Consider the following 22,867-nt stretch of genomic DNA (forward strand, 5'->3'; position numbering starts at 1 on the left):
TGTCGTTAAAAAAAACTTCAATATATTCATCTTTAAAGCCATTGGACCCTTTCGGTACAGAAAAAAAAAAAAAAGTTCACAGATTTACAAATAACTTACAGGGTTTACAGAAGGTAGTGGTGAAATACTTCTCTTGAAATATTATTCCATGAAATGCTTTACTTTTTGAGAAAACAGTAAAACAATATCAATTCTCGTTAACGAGAATTACGGATTTATTTTAAACACATGTCATGACACGGCGAAACGCGCGGATACAAGGGTGGGTTTTCCCGTTATTTTCTCCCGACTCCGATTTGAGCCTAAATTTTCACAGGTTTGTTATTTGATATACAAGTTGTGATACACAAAGTGTGGGCCTGGGACAATACTGTTTACCGAAAGGGTCCAATGGCTTTAATTCTTCAAAGCAAGCTATTGATGATATTATATTTCCATAATCAAACAAAACAAATGAGTAGGAGTTAATATTAAGGATCAAACGAGTTTAATAAATAACAATATTAGCCGGAGGTACTTTGATATTATACAGACTTTTATTGGGTTCTTTTGTAAAGCAAGAATAAACAACCTGGTCTTAAGTTACATTTCCATTTAAATATGCACGTCTAGTTACATGATAGTTAGTGATAGTGTTTCAAAAATGAATAATGAAAACACAACATTTTAATTACAAAAACACGCAAGTGCAACCGAACACACTTCCACTATCAGTGCATACTGGCTCTCTACTTCATTTAAAGTGATTAGGGGATTACAGTAAAAGTTTAAAAACAAATTAATTGTAGAGAATAAATTAACCCTGTGTGTGAATTTAGTGAAACAGATTAAACAACAATTTAAAACCTCAAAGGAAACACACACTATCTATCAAATATTGTGATTAGTGTTTTCGACCATTCAATTCAACGTTGTGGTAAAATAAATTTTCTTATTTTCTAACAAATGTCTGGCATTGAAATACTGAACATTAGTGTTAAACAAAAACCTACCATAATATAAAATATAAAAGTAAAATGATATTTCAAAAAGTTTTCTTAACAACTATTTTTCCCATTCTGGTTATAGGGAAGTCTAATTGATAAGGTACATCATTTTAACAAATGACCAAAGCCTTACTTCTGGTCTGCTAACTCTGCATACTCTTTTAAGTCAATAGAAGTTGCATTGTTAAGACTGAAAAAACTGCTGCAACCAGTAATTTACTTTCTTTTGATTTAAGATAAAAAAAAAATTGTGTAATAAGCAAACCCAATTCTCGTTAGTTTTCAAAATCAAAATATGCTACATATCCGACTCCTAGCATCACTGCTGTAACCAGTAGTTTATTCAAGTCTATATGGAGGTAGAAACTACCTCCATGTTTGAATCAAGATATGGAACATATTTGTACCATGAAAGAAGTTCATTTGTACCACTAGCATCACTGCTGTAACAATAGTAGTTTATTCAAGTCTCTTTGAATCAAGATAAGGAACATATTTGTACCACTAGCATCACTGACGTAACCAGTAGTTTATTCAAGTCTCTTTGAATCAAGATATGGAACATATTTGTACCACTAGCCAACTGTTGTAACCAGTAGTTTATTCAAGTCTCTTTGAATCAAGATATGGAACATATTTGTACCACTAGCCAACTGTTGTAACCAGTAGTTTATTCAAGTCTCTTTGAATCAAGATATGGAACATATTTGTACCACTAGCCAACTGTTGTAACCAGTAGTTTATTCAAGTCTCTTTGAATCAAGATATGGAACATATTTGTACCACTAGCCAACTTTTGTAACCAGTAGTTTATTCAAGTCTCTTTGAATCAAGATATGGAACATATTTGTACCACTAGCCAACTGTTGTAACCAGTATTTTATTCAAGTCTCTTTGAATCAAGATATGGTACATGTTTTGCATGGTACATGTACTACTAGATAAAGTGCTGCAACCGGTAGTTTTCTCTCTTTGAATCAAGATAAGGTACACAATATTGTAATGCAAACAGAACTGCTGCTTTATGTTGGCTTACTCTCTATGAAACACGATACATACATTATGAATACTTGTAAATATTCTGGGAAACCTCTACAACATTTGTACAGGTGTTTTAACATGTGTAAATTTTGACAAATTGTAGAATAGCTTGTTTTATAATTAACTCATACACAAGGAAGTTGTGGAAGCAAGCAGGGTCAACTCAAACTGGTATTTGGGCCAGCAACCTTATTCTATTATGCATCATTCTGTTGTGCTCAGCTATGTTTTCGTGTAAAATTTGCATCAGGGATGAAGAATATTCATATCCCAGATGCAAATTTCAATCTACTAAATTTCAATCTATGTAAACAGTGAGTATACAATGCTGACACACATCAGTGTAATGGGTAAAAAAGAACAAAAATTAATATGTTTGTGTGCTTGATCAGCTCTATAAAATTGGGCCCAGTGAAGTAAATCGCCCCAGCACATGACGTTCATGAAAATGCAATTTAAAAGTCAAATTACAGTATGCCTCAACTGCTCCAGCAATGCCTGCATGATTGGAATCACCGTTTGCCTGTGGTAACATTTATGACCCAATTTCACACAGCTGCTGAAGCAGAAAAGTATGGCTTACCAGATTTCCTCTAAGCAAAACTGAGCAGGGTACCAAGCACAAATGGTACATATGTGGCATGGTGTTTTGGCTGGTGACCTAAATCTGGTTTAGTATAAATGGTTCATGGCTTAGCTCTATGAAATTGGACCCAGGAGAAAGGCTTTCTAAAGTAAGCTCCTCCAAAGACAAAGTAGTTATTTTAAAGGTATATTCCCTCAGTGTTTTTTTTTTTTTTTTAAAGAAAAACAGCGCTCCGCACTGATAGAAGCTCTGCTGAAAATAGAAGCCAAGAACTCAGCAAGCATGTGAAATTTGCAAGCTTACATGTCCATGTTTTATGTGCGTGTAGTGTGTAGTTTGGCATGTCCATCCAAACTATAAAACTTCACCATAAAGCGTAGGGGGGGGAACACACACACAAACATAAACCACAAAATGTGGTTTGTCAGGGACTTTGTGTATCTACACAGGAAAAAAGTATCAATGTAATGTAATTTAATGATACTAACTTCCTTGACTTTAACACTACATTTCATGTTTGTGTTCTGGAAAAACCATTCCAGTGTTTTGTCTGTAAAATTTACCAAAAATACATAATGAAGCAATAGTGCTGGGATGAACTTAAACAAGTGAGCTTTTAGACGGTTGTTTTCTTCTTTTGTATTTGGTACAGTAGTTACTAATCATGTAATTAAAATTAAACGGCGCACTTAAATAGGAGCCCATTTTGAGACAAACCTTTCAGCTTAACTATGCAGCTTTGTGCTTACAGCTTAATGAGCTTTCAAATTGGACTTAAATTTTCTTTTCTTCTTCTGTGTTTGGTAGTTACTAGGTCGTACTTCCACTTTAAATTGCGCAAAGAAATAGGAGCCCTTTTGAGACAAACCATTCAGCTAAATTATGCTGCTTAGTGCTTACATAGCTTTTATTCTATAGCTCTCTGCTCAATGTAAGTTAAAGACACTAGACACTATTGGTAATTGTCAAAGACTAGTCTTCTCTTTTGGTGTATATCAACATATGCATAAAATAACAGACCTGTTCAAATTTGGGCTCAATCGGTTGTCGAAGTTGCGAGATATTAACACGGAGTTGTGTGCTTTCAGATGCTTGATTTCGAGACCTCAAATTCTAAATCTGAGGTCTCGAAATCAAATTCGTGGAAAATTACTACGTCACTTCAGAGGGCAGCCGTTTCTCACAATGTTTTATACTATCAACCTCTCCCCATTACTCAAATTCAAGAAAGGTTTAATGCTAATAATTATTTTCAATAATTACCAATATTGTCCACAGCCTTTAAAGGGTCTATGTAACTTTTGCAGGACAAAAAACACAATGTCCACAGATTTACACTAAACTTACACAGTTTGAAGATAATGATAGTAGAAAGCTTCCCTGAAAATATTACGTGCTGAGGTGCTGTAGTTTTGGGGAAATGAGTAAAACAATGTCATGAAAATAATTTTTGTCTCATGAGACGAAAATTATTTTAATCATTTACAAATGTATTTTCATGACATTGTTTTACTCATTTCTCAAAAAACTACAGCACCTCAGTAAGTAAAATTTGAAGGGAAACTTTCCACTATCATTATCTTCAAGCCCTGTAAGTTTAATGTAAATCTACGGACATTTTGAAAAGGTACCCAAATCCTTTAAGCAAGGTGTGGATTACTTAGAATGGCATTTGGCAAGCAAAAAAAGGACACAGCGATTCACACTTCATCTTGAATTCAGTTTTCCCAAGAAACTTTTCCTCTAGTTTATGCATTTTTAACATTTTCTACAGAGATACATAATTTTGTGGTCATCTATATCGGAAAACTCATTTGTTTAAAGCTGTTTTTTGTAAGTTGCTTATTTGTAATTTGTATCTTTCTCTCATTGTACATTTGATTGTTCTCTTTATGCCATTAGAGGCTTATCGCATTAGGCGCTTTACAAATGTCTTTTCTTCATTATTATTATTTTTATTATTATATTTAAAGTAATACTTAATTTTAATAAATTGTTTTACATTAAATAGTGAGTATCCTAACCAAAGCCCATGCAATGCAGTGTTTACCAATAGACCGTGCTTGGGATCAGTTTAAGTGTGCAAGTTTGTTTCCTACATGAGTTTAAACAAGCCAGTGCAAGAGTTCTTAACACCTCCATAAGGCTGCAGCCATTTTATGTCATCTTCAAGTTCAAATCAACAGCGCTTTTTCTAAACCATGGCTCGGGGCTTTTTAGATAACATGCACTTTCCTTACGGAGCTTTCATCAGGCAGACAGAGCCTGAGCCCAAAGCCCAAACCAAAACCGCAGTTTCAAAAACACCCCATGTATCACCAAACCAAGGCTGCAAAACAAAATAGCCTGGCTCCTGCTTTGGTGCAACGAGGAGTATCATTGACACAGTCAGGGTTGTAGACAAAGATAGCTGCAGCATCATCTGGGCCAAATTTCATAAGCGCAAAAACTTACTAATCAGAAACAGGTTACCAGCCAAGATGCCAATGTCATATGATCACTTTAGTGACTGGTTTCCTGCTAACTTTTGCTAAGCAGCAATTCTTAAAGCAGAAAAAATTGGGTCAAAATGTAACAGGTGCCAAACTGTAACTCATAAAGTAAGTACAGTGTTTGCGCGCAGTGCATAAAAAGGAAAATAAATAAACAATTAACACCTTGCTTGGTAAGTTAGTATTTTTAAGTATTACTGGTTATTCTTCAGAAACATGCACGTTAATTATTCATCACAAAATACTCAGCAGGAATGGGGTAAAAATATATGATAAATAAATTGCTATTTTGCATATTAAAAAATGTACATAACCATGACGATTCAGATGATGACATCATCTGATATCGACGAATGCTTTGGGGAACTTGCCCGTCTTTCCTTTCAGTCGTCCCTTCAACCAATCAGCACTCACATGCTCCAAGATCTCAATCACATCACCATTCTGTGAATAAAAAAAATAAAAGTGATTTTTCATTGAAGGGTTTGGGTACTTTTTGTCCGACACAAAACACAATGTCCACTGACTTTCATTAAACTTAAACGATTTAAAGATAATGAAAGTAGCATTATTCATTGCTTAGGTGCTGCAGATTTTGAAAAATGAGTAAAACAATTTCACTAACATTATTTTTTTTCCCAGTGAGAAAAAATTATTTAAGAATGTACAATGGGTTTTATTTATGATAAAACATTGCTCTGTGATTGTGATTTCTTCACTTTATCTTGAAGCTAGGATAATTCTAGTTCTTAATCTGATATTATGATTGTCTCGATCCATGAAAACTAAAGGGTCTAAAAATGCCTTGAACTTGGATATAACTTAATATTGTATAATCTTGATCTGGGATGTTCTTAACCTAATAATGGTCTCAACTTATGACAACTAATAGTTCTTAAAATGTCTTGGTCTGGGATATTCATAACTTAATCTTATATAATCTTGATATGAGATGTTCTTAATCTGATATGGTCTCATCCCATGAAAACTAAAGGGTCTAAAAAGAATAATATTAAATTAATATTTTATAATCTTGATCTGGGATGTTCTTAATCTGATATAATCTTGATTAGAAAAAGTCTTACAACAATAGTGAGCTCATCCGCCTCTTCAGCATAGAAGTCATACAAGGCCTTGCATGTAGGATTGCTCAATGCTGTGCCAGATGCATTACCTGTATATTAAACAAAATGTAATAAATATTATATTTTTATTTGTTGACCAAATCTGAAAAAAAAACAATAATCTGCAGTTTCGGTCGGTCAGGTTGATGTAGTGGTGTCTTGCCTTGCCTTCCTCCTCTGGGACCCCGGTTCTAATCCCATTGAGGGCACTATGTGGATTGGGTTTTCAGTCCCTACTTAACTGCATGTTTTTTTCCAAATAATAATTCTCTGGGGTTTTCCCTCCATATCTAACACTGAAATTTCTTCACTGGCTTCTATCTTTTTGTTAGCTGGTTCTAACAAGAGCGTTGAGAATATATATCCAAATCAAAAATGCAGTTCTTATATTGCACTTAATCACACCTGACTTGCGCCTTCAAGTCGTCATCAATTTGGAGATCATTAATATAAACATAAATATCTTCCATCTCATTTTAAAATTTATTTAACTCAGATCTTTTTCCTCTTGAGAAAAAAAATCTTGTGCACAATTGATGAACCACTATTTCTGTAGTAGTCCTGAGGGCCGGATTAACCGAGTATTTGAAAACTGGTATTCGCAACTTGACTAGGCACTAGTAGCCCAAGCTTAGAGTGGATTATGCTGTTTGTTTAACCGGAATTACGACAGAACATTGGAGTTCCCGTGTTTATGCTTTTTGTGAATTACCAGAAAAACAGGCGGCCTCTTGTCATGGAGAGATATACTGATAAGAACTTACCCATCTGCTTCCCCACAATGTCCACGAATGACTTTGGGAAGATACCATCCCTAAGACCCAAGCGCCCTCTCAGCCAATCATCACCGATGTACTCTAAAAGGGTGATACGATCCCCAACCTTCAGGGCTAGCTCACCCTCTGCAGCAGGCTCAAAGTCAAACTTTGCAATGCATTCGCCAATCTGTCAGATCACATACAATAGACTCGTAAGCTTGTATTTGTTAATGGGAAACTTTGCATGGTTTAGAAGCTTTTTAGAACTGTACACGGCAGCCGCACTGCTTTCTTTGTGTCCACCAAAAAAAGGGCTCTATCAATAATGCCTCCAGAATTCTTTAAAAGGGAGGTTGTAACGCAATACACCAAAGTCCTTAAATACAATTTTGTTTCAGCTTAGTAAGACTGGAGATAAGTATAGTTGGTATGGTAGGGATTTAATCTAGTTTTATCATTAAGTTTGTGGTAACACAATGTAATGAGTAGGATTTGAAACTTTGCAAGGTGGGGATACAATCTAGTAAGGTTTGCAGTAACACCATGTACATGGGTAGGATTTGAAACTTTGCAAGGTGGGGATACAATCTAGTAAGGTTTGCAGTAACACCATGTACATGGGTAGGATTTGAAACTGTGCATGGTGTAGATACAATCTAGTAAGGTTTGCAGTAACACCATGTACATGAGTAGGATTTGAAACCTTACATGGTGGGGATACAATCTAGTAAGGTTTGCGGTAACACCATGTACATGAGTAGGATTTGAAACCTTACATGGTGGGGATACAATCTAGTATGGTTTGCAGTAACACCATGTACATGAGTAGGATTTGAAACTTTGAATGGTGGAGATACAGTCTAGTAAGGTTTGCGGTAACACCATGTACATGAGTAGGATTTGAAACTTTGCATGGTGGAGATACAATCTAGTATGGTTTGTGGTAACACCATGTACATGAGTAGGATTTGAAACTTTGCATGGTGGAGATACAATCTAGTATGGTTTGCAGTAACACCATGTACATGAGTAGGATTTGAAACTTTGAATGGTGGAGATACAGTCTAGTAAGGTTTGCGGTAACACCATGTACATGAGTAGGATTTGAAACTTTGCATGGTGGAGATACAATCTAGTATGGTTTGCGGTAACACCATGTACATGAGTAGGATTTGTAACTTTACATAGTGGAGATAAGGTCTAGTAAGGTGGGATAGTTGGCTACATTACCTCTGATGGACTATCAGTGAAGGCAGGTAGATTGGCCGGGATGTGATCCACAAATCCTGAAGGGAAGTTCCCCTTGGAGCCTCTGACTTCCCCATGAAGCCACTCAGCGTTGACTTGCCCAAGAATGGTGATCCGATCGCCTTCCTATTCATGTAAAAATAGTGGCATGTACTTGAGATTGTAGTAATAATAATAATTACATGTATTTGTATAGCGCTTTATACACTAGAAGAACGTCTCAAGCGCTCAAACATGCAGTATTTTATGCAAGGTACGGGACTACATTTTGAACTGTGAGATTTACTCCTACAAAAGGACACTCCTATTGTTTTTCAATAAAGAAACTGTTCAACCAAGTTTGAATATTTCATCGCAATCTGTGATGGCATACTCTAGAAAACAACAATGTAATCAAATGTAATAATTAAATCAAGGTTAAGAACATTGTTTTTCTTTGCTCCTTCGGGACATTTTAACTCACCTTTAAACTTATCTCGTTGCTTTCAGCGGCTTCGAAGTCATACAGAGCGGTCGCTACATTCCCTGCCAGAATGAAAAGTCGGTCAAATTAGTCTAGGGGTTACATACCACAGAGAAAAATTGCCTTGGTTTTTGCCCTTTCAAAAACAAAGCATACAGACCTGTGCTATAATATTGGTTTAGTTTCCGATGCTTCTGACTCTTTTTAATATTGTAAAGCGCTCTCTGTGACTGGTTTGATGTTGGACGCTATATAAATCCTACGTATTATTATTATTATTAAGGACTCGGTTAATTACACTTTGACTTTTAAGGCCAGTCATAACACTATATTAAGACCCCCAACAGTTTGAGAGTTTAATTAAAATGTAGCATTGGACACTTTTAGAGTGAAGAAAGATCTTAGCCGATAACTCTATTGAGGATATATGATTTGAGGCATTGCATGGTGGGGTATCAATATATATTTGGTTTGCGGTAACACCATGTGTGTATCTACTTGCCAGGTAGAGTTGTTCTTAGGGAACTGTCTTGCTTTATTCTACTGCCGCGGAGTAGATAATCGGACGTTCGGGAGACTTCTCAGTTCTGAAAAGAACTGTCCTGCTGTATAACTATTACCAGGGCGGATGGTATAGAAATTTGACTGGACTACTACTTTAGCTTATAGGATCGTAATAACTGTACTGCCGCGGAGTCAGTTTGGAATTGGTCTCAACATTTCGACTAGCTTGCTCTAGTCATCGTCACTCTATTGAGGTTGTGTTTATACTTCCAAACCTAAGTACATAGAAAATGCATTAACTCAAAAAGCAAATTTACTTTTCTCCTCCCTCTAAAAATAATTAATAAATATCGAACAAACAAAATAATGCCTGTGTGTGGAGGTCAATAATTGTTGACATATAGAAAGCTTTGTCTTGTGTAAATTTGCAAAGTCCATTGAATGCTGCTGGTGTGTTTGTAGCCATGCATCAATCTTTTCCTTGACTGTGAACTGAATTTAAAATGAATGAAGGAACTTCAATGCATTGAAGAGGGGCTCCAAGACCAAATACAGTTTTGTGGTCAGGGTTGTTGCCACAGCGGGCAGCGCTGGGCGGACCTGCCCAGGACTCACAACCTTCGCCCAGAACTCATGAGCAAAATAGATAGTGCCGCCCAGGACAGATTAAAAAATATTGTCCACTGTGCATTGATCTGAGACACAGCTAATGGGACGTAAATCTGTTGGTCCCGTAATGTGTAATTCACGTAAAAGATCCCAGTAACACTTAGGATGAGGGGTTCGCCCGGTGTTCCTGGCAGTGGCTGCTGAATGCGCCATGACACCTTTTCAAACCTTGGAAGGTGCTACATAATTGGGTCTCAGAATTTCATAACTTTTTCAAGAATTTCATATACTAAGCGCCTTGAGAACCTTGTTGGTAGATCATTAGATATGTGCGCTATATAAGACTTCAGTATTATTACCTGAGTTGCCGTTCATGATGCTGGTTGGCTTCTTGGTAGAGGGAAGAGCTTCAATGATGTCAACATACGAATCTGGGAAGATCCCCGTCTTGCCTTTGTGTTGTCCCTTCAGCCATTGAGGGCCCGCGTTATCTAGTAGCTTGATCACAGAGCCCTCTTTGAATGTGAGATCGCTCGGATTAACGCTGTCGTAATCGTACTTTGCTATGCATCTGGGTCCACTACTACCAATTAGAACAAACAACCAAGTAAAAATAGGTATTAATGCATTGAAAGAAGACCTACAAGTAGCAGCTTCCCCTCTTTCCACCCACCCCCTGAAATAGTGGATTGTGTCAGGTCTGGCCGAGCGGTCAAGCACATCGGACTCTGGTGTTTCTGGTGTTTCTGACCAACAGAGTGTGGGTTCGAGTCCCAGTCATGACACTTGTGTCCTTAAGCAATGCACTTAGTCATTATTGCTTCGTCCTACGATTTGGACGTAAAGCTGATGTTTGTCCCACGTGTTGTGTAATGCACGAAAAAGAACCCAGTTCACTTAAGAGAAGGGGTTCACCCTGGTGTTTCTAGCAGTGGCTGTTGAGTGCGCCGCAGAACCTTGTAAACCCTTGTTAGGTGAACACTTCATAACCTGTGCTTAAAACAAGTGTATTGAGCAACTAAGAGGGGGATATGTGCGCTATATTAAAGACTACATTATTATCATTATCCAATACTGAAGGAACTTATACATTTAAATACTAATGATGTGAACAAGAATATACCTGACAACATCACTTTTCGTTGACTTTGCCGGAAGGTCCACCTTATAGATGATGAAAAATAAGGAAAAGAACAGATGTTTAAGAAATGAGGTGCCACACAACATTCGATCAGCCTAAGGAAAATCTGGCCTTTGAACATTTGTATGAAAATATGTAAAACATTTCACAAATTCTTATCATTTTCACCAGTTTTTCTTTGAAAGGTATTAAATAGTAGCAATAACAGTGTGATGACAATGGTAGTGACCTTGGCTCGATACATTCGCAGCAGCCATCCACCACCCCGGTCATTACCACACAGTAAAGACCGGGTCATCACACAGTTCTTCCCTAAATAAAGCACTTACAATGACTTTGACGTGGTTAGCGGGGAAGATGCCCGTAGATCCTCTACACTGTCCTTTCAACCACTGGTCTCCAACTCTGTCTAGCAGTATGATGTTTTCTCCTTCATTAAATCGTAGCTCGTCAGAAGCCGCGCCCTCAAAGCTGAAAACGGCTACTGCATTCGGCTCATCAGATTTGGACTGTAGGAGGGTTGGATTGTGTAAAGAAATCTATTGTAAAATATTACTCAGATTTTCAGCACAGAACATGTCCTCTATTGGTATGTTGAACGACAATACAGCACATGTTCTGTATACAATGTCCAGCAACTTTGCATAGCAAAAATTTTAGACTGAACTTGTTATGTACAAACTGAATGCTAATACTGAGTAGCAATCATTGTTTTTGTGTATACAAGGGAAATCATTTACAGTACTACCAATCCATCAAGATCACAGCGGTTTGTGATGATACAATCTGAGCAAGGGCAATACAAATCTATATGAAAATGTATGCAAACAGCAAACAATTAATATGGGAAAATCGTGTGTTTTCAAGTTTTTCTTTAAGACCGTACATAATATTTCTATGATACATGTATGAAAAAATAAACAAGATTTACAATGAATTCTACGGGCAAACTAAGCTTGGAGAAATCGTCCATCTAAGATTAATAAACCTTTCTGTAATACCACAAAAATTATGGCTGCAATTTATCAACCCCCCCCCCCCACAATGACAAAGACCTACACAATACGAAACAGCCCGGCTGAAACATAACATGCAAAGAGATAACGTACTTTACTCCCCGTCTGTGGAATGTCTTTGATGATTTTCAGGAAGGCCGCTGGGATTAGACCTTCCGAACTGCCGCAGCGACCCTTCAGCCAATCAGCATCAATACGCTTCAATAGGAGGATCATATCGTTTGTCTGCGCAACAAAATTTGGGGGAAAAAATGTTTACAAATTTAGTCGCCAATTTCAACTTTTGTTTTTGCTTAGTTACATTTTTAGTTGCATTATAGATCCAGGTCCTATTTCTGTCCAATTTGACCAGAACATTTTAGATTTGTTTTTTGTTCATCGTTCAGGAAAGTAAGGTATTTTTTTCAAAAACATCTGCCATTGATTAAGTGGTAGTGAATTAAAAACTAAAAATTAACTATTGTCTGGATCCCGGAATTATGTACTTTGTGCATATATTTATTGGGGCATTATGCCAGCCTTTTTTAATGTTTTGTTTAGAAATGGTAATAGCTGTCAAAATTCGTTCAGAGAAAGGTAAATTTTGTCTTTAATGTAGCACCTTGTGAGGGTTTACAAGATGAAGTTGTGCAAACTCCAACCAATCATGCCAGAAACACCAAAGTGAATCCTTTCTCAAAGTGTTTTCAAATTGATAAGTATTCTCTCATGTGCATTACACAGCACATGGCACCTTCTGCTTCATGTCTCATCCAAAGGAGGCCAAAGCAATTACAATTACTGTGGAGTGTCTTGCTCAAAGACACTTGAAGTTCCTTCAACAGGACTCAAACCCACACTCGTGACCTTGTGACAAAAGCAGAGCTTAAAGCCACTGCAGTAAACTGTTTAGCCATGACACCCTAATGATGGCAAACTACAATGCACAATCCTTGCTTGCCATCACAATATTCATTAGTATAATATTTTTATGTTGGTATACCTGCTAATCCACCAATCAGATGCTCGAACTGGAGGGGGATAAAAACCTACTACTCCCTCTTTTTTTATTACACAATGCGTATTGCCAGTGTCAATGCGTCACTTTAAGTATACGGACAGTGCAATAAATACATTCTAGTTTTTGTGTGCGTGCATGCTGTTCGTCGCGAAATAACGTTCTGAAATTTTAAATTTTGCGCGTTGCACCTGAAGATAAATTCGTTATAACAAGCGCGCTCATGGAATACGAAAAAAAAAAAACACATCTGTACTATATTTTTCCGTATTCCACTCGCTCTTGTTTGTAAATGTAAATTCAATAAACTTTTTACCTTAAATCCTAGTTCATCCGGTTGGATTGGTTTGTAATCGTACAAGGCAATCCCATGAGGTTCTGAAACCTACAAGGAAGAAATAATCAAAAAGTATACAAGTTAAAAAAAAAATGATAATAACTTATCTATTTAGCTTGTATTGAACAGTTAGGTGGGTCACTGATCTGTAAGGTTAACGAGGGTCAATTTCATGGCTCTGCTTACCGCAAACATCTTCGCTTATGATCACCATTCTCCGCTTGCAGGACAAGCGCCAAATTTCTAAGCAAACTGTGTAAGTGAAAATGCCTAGTAACATGAAGTACGCATGGGCACAAGCCAAACTTCCCTGCTAAGCCGTGAAATAAGCTTGACATAAGCACAGAATTCCTTGCTTCCGCAAGCGCTGATTCTTTGCATACGGTAAGCAGAGCCATGAACTTGGGCCCTGGTGATGTCAGGTAATCACTTTAACCATGTACGGACAAGCAAAGTATTTACCATTAAACGTTTAGTGATGTCAGGTAATGACTTTACCGTGTACGGTCAAGTAAACCGTTTACCTACCATGTATTTATTATACAGTGGATGGCCAGGTCCTGGTCTTGGTGGAAGTGTGTCAGACGGGGAGGGTTTCTTGCCTTGTGGGGCCCCTGGCTTGGCAGGGGCCTTCCTCTTGGGTTTCTGGCTGGAGGAGGAGGACTTCAACTGGTTACTTGGGGCGTTGGGTCTGGTCGGGGCAGCGCCTTTAGTTTTCCCTGGTCCAGCGGAGGGCTAAGTGGAAAATAAAACATCATGTTAGCACGCTGCTGTGATTTTTATATTATTTTGCTGAACTGTAAATCGTCATGGTTGTTTCCCGATATCAAGATTTTTGTTTTTTTATGGTTCTTGCTTTGCCGGTGTGGCAAGAGATTCTGTACCCCCTGGAGATCCTACCTCCCTGTGTGGCGATTTGTTTATAAATTCGTCTGAATTTTGAATCACCTTCCTGTAATAATTAAACTGTACGGGAGGTACACACCGCTGGGCAAGTTTCTCTGTGACCAGTAGAGAAAAAGTTGTGGCCCTGGTGATGTAGTAATAAAAAACCTTCAAAGCATGACATGCAGAAGGTTTCAATTTTGTTAAAACAGGATATAAGATATACAGAGTATGAAGGCAACTATTGGGAAGTCTTGGGTTCCCAAGAATGTTAAATTGATGTTCAAGGAAGAAATAACATTGCACACTTAATGGTATTCAAACTTGTGACTATGCGCCACATTTGCCCAGTTTATTTTGAATGATAGTCTGTCTGTAATGGCAGTAGATATTTTGTGCACATGTGTTTATAACTGTGAACATTTTTGTTAAGGCAAACTTGGTCAATGGCAAAACTCACCCTGGGTGGTGGCACCTTGCGTTTGACATCAGGTGAACTGGTCCGACTGTTGGGTTTGGACACTGGCTTGTCAGCTCCTGGTCTGATGATAGTTGGTTTGGAGCGAGGCCCACCTTCTGCCTTTACCGGCTCAGTAGATATCTTAAACTTTGGCACTGGTGCTGGTCTATGCCCACTTGCTGTGGCTGGCTTTGGCGTTGGTTGCACGGGTGTCTTAGGAGGTGGCATAAGACCCATCAGGCTGTTCATGCTGAATCCTGACCCGCTTTGCTGCCCCTGGTTTTTTGGTCTTGCCCTTGCGGAAGGGTTTTGCGCAGCGGAATTTTTTTGCGATTCGTTCACTTGGTTCATACTTGATTTGGCGATACTGAAGATCGACGAGGCTGCTTTGCGCCCTTGCTCGGATTTTGCCACGGCCATACCAGCCTTGCCTACATTCTTAGCGTCATCAGCGGTGACGTTTTTTGCAGCTGAACTGGCTACCTGCCATTTGAGGTCACCAGATGACGAGTCGGATGATCTAACATCAGATGCTGTGCTTTTGGCTATACGTGAGAAAGAGCTCACAGCCTTGTGACCATCTTCGGATTTCCTCAACTCCTCCATAGCTCCGCCAATGTTATTCACGTCCTCGGCTGTTGTGTTCTGCGCAACCGCACCAGCATACTGAAATGCCTGCGCCTCATTCTTTGATCTAGTTCCATCGGAAGCAGCTGCATTTGCAGCCAGACCGCCAAACTTGAGGGCACTCTCAGTGTTTGCATTTTTTGCAGCAGCACCACTAGTAGTTTTGTTCTCTGGTTTGGAATTCTTTTGAAAAGTGTTGTCGAACAAGGACAGTATGTCTGATCTGGAGTACTTGTTACCAGCAGCGGGGGGTTTGAGAGGCATAGTTGGTCTTGGGGGTTGACTCACAGAGTGTTTATGTGAATCTGCAGCAGGTTGGTTGTCAGTAGAAGCCTCTGAATTGTTCACAGATCGCTGTGACGGTTTGGGAGGTGCAATGGGATGAGGTAGTGAAGGTTTTTCTGCAGGCTTCAGAGCCACCACAGGGTGTTGGGGCACAGCTGGTTTCTCCGCAGGTTTTGGACGAACAGATAGATTGGGCACATGCGATTTGAACTGACTCACTCCTGGCTGGCTAGGCACTGCTGATACGTCATGGGGTTTGTTTACAGGCTCAAGTTTAGGAGCAACTGGTACAGGGGGAAGCACTTTCACAGGCTTTTCACTGTTGGGTACAACAGGCTTTGATGACTGAACCGAGGTATGATTCACAGGTTGTGGAGGTCGGCTCGGAACTGCCTGGCTACTACCATGGCGTACTTCCTCAGGGCCTGATTTGACTTTCTGAAGCCTTGGCTTAGCAAATGTTTCAGAGCTCGGCTGACTGGGATCAGGATTATTGGAGCCCCCTTCTGTAATTGAACTAGAGGACACCGACCCAGGATGAACGTAAGCTGCTTTGGGCCTTGAGCTTGGCAGGGGAGGGGGGATATAGGGGCCTTTCGGCCTGTTTGATGGGAGTGGTGGGGGTGGACCAGACATGTTGGTTGCACCAGTAACACCAGGTGGCTCTGAGAGGTTAACAGTGAAAGGAAAAGAAAATCATAAACACAGGGCGTACAACAGCATGCTTACAACATATCAAACGTACACACAAAAGAAAGCTGCAAAAAAATAGTTAATGTCCTGAAGTTAGCAGTCTTTCTCGTCATGAAGCATTCGAGAAAGCCTCTGCTAGGGTCAAAAACGTCAGGCCATTAACTATTTTTTCCGGTTATACCATAGGTCCTTCCGGTTGGTAAGCAGTTTGCAATTGTTTTCTCACAAAAGAAAGCCGACAGCTCAAACTAAAAATCCCTTCATGCAGGCAACTTCCATTGAAAATAACATTAATTTTAATGTTATCACACTGTTATGACATAACTCAAACATTTAGGATGCAATGCATGCAACTACAAGCCACTGACACATCCCCTTCTCTGTATACTACAAGGTTCTCCCCAGGATCTTTTCTAGGGTCGATTTTCAAAGTATAGTCCTAACTTAGGCCTTCGAGTTATTGAAAACTTAAAGGAACACATTGCCTTGGATCGCTCGAGTTGGTCTTTGAAAATGGTTTGTTATAAAATGCATATGATTGGAAAGATATTTTAAAAGTAGAATATCTTGATCCACATAAGTATCACTTGAAATTGCCTGGTTTTCCTTTTACCTCGTCGACAAACACGGTAGGACATTTATGGGAGTCAAATTTTTGACTCCCATAAATGGCCTACCGTGTGAGTTCGCCAAGTAAAAGGAAAACCGTGCAATTCCGAGGCATGTGTGGATCATTGTACATGTATTCTACTTTTACAACATCTTTCTACCCATATGCATTTTATAACAAACGGCTACAAACGCTTTTCAAAGACCGACTCGACCAATCCAAGGCAACATGTTCTTTTAAGGCTAGTCCTACCACACAAGTTAGGACAAGTAACTCATCCTTAACTCGAGATAAGACTAGTCTCAACTCTTTGTGAAATCCACCCCTAGACCTAAATTTGTGGATGTTTGGCCAAAGCATGCTAAATTGAAACAAGGTCTTTGAAATGTTTTCCACCAGATGGTTTTCTCTTGATAATTTCTTTTCTCCCTTTTGTTATTTTAAAGCAAAAGCCCATGCACTGAATGTTTATTTGTTTCTATAAAACTCATAGCATTTTAACCGAAACTTGGGAGCACAGCACTTGATTAAACTGACCTGATCTGTTTTCTACCGACAGTGGGTTCGATCCCGAAGCTTCTACATCCAAGTTTGCAGCACGTCTTGGAGCGGCAACAGGATGATTTGAGGTACTGTCTACAGCAGATGGCTCTTTGGGAGCTGCAGGGGTTTTCAGGGCAGGTGAAGGGACTGAGTAAGATGTGTCTTTAGAGAACCCACCAACCTCACTGAGTGGTCTGGCAGCGAGGATGGTTATTTCAGGTCGTCTGGTGGTGGAATTAAAATGATATTTTAGCATTTGAGAAAGAGTCTGCTAGGGGCGAATTGTCAGGCAATTAGTTATTTTTATTTGCATACGTGTATATACCATATGTCCTTTTGGTTGGTAAGCAGTTTGCAACTGTCTATTCTATTTTCTCATATGATATATGTTACACATTACTGTACAAGTTTCTAGGATCTTCTTTAATAATCAAAAATGTAAGAATATATTCAATAGTTTGGGGTACACCATCTATGTTTAAGATGATATTTAATAGATATTAAATTTGCTTCGTAGATAAAGAATATTCGTTTTGGTTCTACCAGCCGAAAATTGTACATGTGACATGTTAGTTTGGCTGGTAACCTTATTCTAGTAAGCAACATTGAATGTTCATTTTGGCTCTACCAGTCGAAAATTGAACATGTGACATGTTAGTTTGGCTGGTAACCTTATTTTAGTAAGCAACATTGAATATTCATTTTGGTTCTACCAGTAGAAAAATTTTACATGTGACATGTTAGTTTGGCTGGTAACCTTATTCTAGTAAGCAACATTGAATATTCATTTTGGTTCTACCAGTCGAAAATTGTACATGTGACATATTAGTTTGGCTGGTAACCTTATTCTATAAGCAACATTTGGTTGTGCTTGCTTTTAAGCAGCTCAATTAAAATTGGGCTCAAAATTAGGAGTCTTTAAATCTATTTCCGATCCTACTTTTTCTGGGTTGTGCTTCCAGTGGATGGTTTATCCTTGATGCTAGGCGCCTGGGACAGCGGGAGATGTACGCTGGCTGGTCTGGTGTTTCTCTTGACCTCGGGTCTCAAGTGAACACTAGCCGGTCGAGGTTTGACTTGGACTGGAGGTCTTCCGGGGCCTGTACAAGGGGATGGTCAATTCAATAGTTAATCAAATAATGAATACAGCGCTTGAGAGATGTTTCCAATTTTGTTTCCATTATTTCTTGAAGTAATGGGAAATGCTGAGGTCATAGCATAGCCAGAGGGTGTCTTGTATTTTATGTATTAAGGTAATTGAACAATTTGGACACCAAATTTTTTAACTACCAGCAAATTCGTACACCCTTTTACCAGATCCTGGCTAAAACCTTGACTGAGGCCATGTCCTGATAGGCACTGTCCTGGAAATGTGCCGCACTCTACCTTTAAAGGTAATTGGTAATTACTCAAAATAATTAATAGCATAAAACCTTATTTGGTGACAAGTAACGGGGAGAGGTTGGTGGTCTAAAACATTGTGAGAAACGGCCCCCTCTAAGGGCACATAGTTTTCGAGAAAGAAGTAAATTTCCACGAATTTGATTTTGAGACCTCAGATTTAGAATTTGAGGTCTCGAAATCAAGCATCTGAAAGCACACAACTTCGTGTGACAAGGGTGCGTTTTTTCTTTCATTATTATCTCGCAACTTAGACGACCAATTGAGTTCAATTTTCACAGGTTTGGTATGTGACAATAACCAATAGTGTCCAGTGTCTTTAAAGAATTTTACATTTTATTTTTTACAGGGACTAAGGAGTTTAGACCATAAGCAACAATCTGTTTAATTAGGACCCCACCCCACTATTGCCTGTGATCTTTGTTTCACAGAGCTTGGGCAAAGTACTGAGTATGCAGTGATAACACACATCGTTGTACACGGGTAAAACCAAAATTAATAATCTGTTTATTGCTCTCTGAAAAGGTGACCTCAACTTCTTCCAAGAAGTGTGGATAATAATAATAACACCGAGCTGCCAATTTTTATGCATCTTGTTATCAGGGGGATTGTGTCCAATAATCAGGGAGATATATTAGAATTGCATTCAACGTAATAGGGAAAAAAGTTTCCATATTACAGAGATTTTCAAATTCACTCCTCAGAACATGGAAAGATTGCTTTATTTTTAAGGAACTTTCTGCAGAATCAGGGAGAGGTGGCAGCTCTGGAAACATCATGCACTTTAATAGATTGCACCATCTAGTGGCATCCTGAGGCGCATGATGAAGGAAGATACATTACCGGCAGATGGTCTTGCTGGAGGCTGGCGTCGAATCACAACACCACTGTGGAAACAAATTGAAAAACAAAAAAAATTAGAAGTATTCAGGTCAACCCTTTCCTACAGCAATCACAAACCTTACCCAATGTTAATTTGTAACTCAGTGAAAGCATCTCTTTTATCTCGTTCTGAAACGAACCAGTGGTTAACGACTCAAAGTTTTTGATCAGTATGCTCTGATCGTCTTCAGGAGAATGTTAATTTGTTAATTTTTAAAAAACAATTCAGCAATGAACAATTATAATCTAGATTTATCTCTACATTTTTAGACCTTCATATTATGTTTATTATGCCATTTTGTTTGTTGCCACTCAAATAAATGAAATAAGACCAAGACTGGTTAGTGGTAGCCTGATGCCTTGGTAGCCTGATGTCTTTTTGATAAAGCAAAAAATAGTAATCATTACTTTTAAGTGAAGACAGGGAATTTGAGCATCATGACAAATGTTTACAAGTGAGGAGATTATGAAGTATGCATTGCACTCTCAGTTAAACCCAAAGTGCATTCTTCAAATGTCTCAGCATCTTCATACGCTATATGCCAAGACACAAGCAATATTCTGCAAGAAAAAGATGTTCATTTAGGGGCCATTCTGAAAACCACTGTAAAATATTTGGATTTGTTTTTGCTTTTGGTTTGACCCAATGACACGCCCCGAATTCTGGTTTAAAAAGTATTGACCGACTACTCAATACGTGTATATCCTGATTGACAAAGTGATGCCTCAAATGAATTAAGATATTAAGATTATCTCTATCCAAGCTCATTACATTCAACAGATTCTCTAGGCTTTCAGCAAGAGTTTTTTAGATTACAACCAAAAATGCAACTTTGTCAAATCACCAAAAAAACAGGAACCTGTCAAAAACAAAAAAACTGAATTACCCTTCTGTAACCAATGGTTTTTCTGAATAGCCCCCTTCATGCAAGTACATTGGTAACATTGGCTGCATCAACATGCTACTTTTAAATACAAAGGTTTTAGAAGGAAACAACGGAAAACATCTGCAAATTCTAAGGTAATTTGGGGATTCCTCCCACAATATAGTTAAAAGCAAACGTTTGCAAGTTGTTAAAGAGTAGGCTACTGTTTAAATTCAAAACAGCCTATCGAACAAAACAAACATGTAAACAGAAAGTGTGGTACTTATGTGTGTATATTTTTGTACTAGAGAACATTCAGATGGCATTGCTGTGATAGTATGATTATTCAAAGCGGAGAGCAACTTTGATTGTTATGTACTTATGTGCAAGAAAGGGTAGTTCTATGAACTTTGGTCCAGGGTCCAATTTCATAGAGCCAATTGAAAAGCGAAACAAAAATACTTTTCTGCTTAGCGGAAATGAGCAGGATACAGTCACAAATGGTAAATTAAACATGCCACATTGGTTGGTCAGGTAACCATATTATAGTAAGCATACTTTTCTGGTGCTTAGTACTACTTTTTCTGTGAAAAAACATTGGACCAGGTCTTTTAGCTCATAACTTTTACTTGACCATTGTATTGTTTATGTCCACTTCTGCGGGGAGCTTCAGTCTGCAAATTCAACAGGGTCTACAAAATACAAAGGTGAAAGGTAGGGAGGAAACCACAGAGATAACCTGACTGTTTCTACAAAGAAGGAATAGGGCCGAGTGTTTACTTGTTGAGAGTCACACAAACTTGAACTATGTACCTGTTATCAGCAGGCTGCGAAATTGGATCTCCCTCAGGTGCCGAGTTAGAACTCTGGTTAGAAATTTCCTCGTCAATGTTAGTAGATCCTACACATGCATATGAAACTAATGTTTAATCAATACTGCGCATGCAAACCAAATGGGTGTGGTGGTGTAAACACACAAAAAAAAGAAAACAACAAACTCAAAACTGGGCCGAGCCAAAAAAATTTCATGTCATGCGTTTTGCTATATGCGATATTGTAACACTCCTCCCGCTGTCGGGATAACGTAACACTCCTCCCGCCGTTAGGAGGAGGGTTACATGTACGTTATCGCAACTACAAACTAGCGTTTAACCAGGTACTTTCGGTTTGACTTGAGCAAAAAATACAAAACACCAATTGCCACTTTTTGCTCATTACAACCAACAACATAATCTTGGGTTAAAATGAGCTATTTTTGGTCGAAATAAGTGAAAAGGGGGAAATCGGATCAACATGATTTACACATTCAACTTGAATTTCAAGAGGAAAAAGACAATATTTCTCACAATGGTACAGGGTACAGCATGAATACAACATGTAAAACAACAAACTTATTGCTTCAAATTTCAAAAGTTCGCAACCCCTAACCCCCTAATAAAACTTGATTAAAAATTTACTTATTTTAAGTATTTATTATTTGGTAGCTGGGATGGGAGGTGAATTACCAAAATTTAAAAAGTAGAACAAACTTTTTTAGTATAAAAAAAATAGCCTCTGTTATATAGGTTTAAAAGGTCTGGAACTGTTTGGAAAGTAAAACTTAAAGCTCCATGAAGATGGTGAAAATGACCCAAAATACACATTCCATTACGGCATCTGATTATTTAAAACGTCGTTGACCTTAATGTTGATATGTCGGAAATAGACGTAAAATAATAACAACACTTGATGTTTATCTGATCAAAAGGGTGTAGCGTAACCGTTTGCGTAGTTTACTTTTTGACCGATCAAATAATAATAAATTGATTAAATTTACCAGATTTTGTTCCAGCACGTATGATTGTAGGCCTCTTAACTGGGACAGAATTTCCAGTTGGTTGCTCACTCATCGCTGACAAGGAAAGGTTTTGAAGCTAGTTTAGATTGTTTTTTTGTACAGGATTTTGTCGTGATCGTTTGTCGTTGAATCGCACGCAGAGCGAAATCGCTTCCGCATCGGTCAAATACGGCAAAGAATAAGACTTGTGTCAGTCCTTTGTTGTCATCATGAACATGTGTAATTTTCAATGGTTTACAATTCCACTGACTTGTGGTAAGCAGTGGGTGCTTTCAAAAGGTACCATGGAATGTTGGAATCTGCTTTTATTTGTTCGGGTGCAATCTTTTTGCTGCAACCTTGTTTTGTTTACACCTGTTACTAAAATGCTTGGTCGACTTTACCATGTTTAGGTTCAAGGCACTTTCGTAGTCTGTTTCCGGTACACACATTCTTTCACACACAACATACGCGTGGGGGATGCGCACACATGCGAG

The 22,867-nt window shown here is 38.4% G+C and overlaps 2 protein-coding genes across 3 annotated transcripts in view; one reads left to right on the forward strand and one right to left on the reverse strand.

Annotated features, from left to right (window-relative positions):
- Positions 1 to 17,557, forward strand: part of LOC139935734 (cytoplasmic FMR1-interacting protein 2-like) — a 49,962-nt gene extending 32,405 nt beyond the window's left edge. Inside the window, exon 6 of the transcript XR_011785846.1 lies at positions 17,422 to 17,557. The gene's annotated coding sequence lies outside the window, so the exon portion shown is untranslated. The remainder of the gene's footprint in view (positions 1 to 17,421) is intronic.
- On the reverse strand, positions 515 to 22,532 carry LOC139935732 (uncharacterized). Of its 2 annotated transcripts, none has more exons than XM_071930285.1 (17): positions 22,371 to 22,532; positions 21,368 to 21,455; positions 19,650 to 19,693; positions 18,346 to 18,505; positions 17,400 to 17,629; positions 14,648 to 16,224; positions 13,831 to 14,037; positions 13,282 to 13,350; positions 12,062 to 12,193; positions 11,282 to 11,461; positions 10,935 to 10,975; positions 10,171 to 10,391; positions 8,699 to 8,760; positions 8,218 to 8,361; positions 6,994 to 7,174; positions 6,191 to 6,279; positions 515 to 5,549 (listed from the first exon to the last, which is right to left on the reverse strand). In XM_071930285.1, the coding sequence occupies exons 1-17, from the start codon at positions 22,441 to 22,443 to the stop codon at positions 5,442 to 5,444; spliced, it is 3,606 nt and encodes a 1,201-aa protein (XP_071786386.1). In that variant the 5' UTR covers positions 22,444 to 22,532; the 3' UTR covers positions 515 to 5,441. The 2 variants fall into 2 exon arrangements, with proteins under 2 accessions (XP_071786386.1, XP_071786385.1); XM_071930284.1 differs by having other exon boundaries at positions 10,171 to 10,394.
- Between the last annotated feature and the right edge of the window lie 335 nt (positions 22,533 to 22,867).

This window comes from Asterias amurensis, chromosome 4 (genome assembly GCF_032118995.1).
Source record: "Asterias amurensis chromosome 4, ASM3211899v1".
Lineage (NCBI taxonomy): Eukaryota > Metazoa > Echinodermata > Asteroidea > Forcipulatida > Asteriidae > Asterias > Asterias amurensis.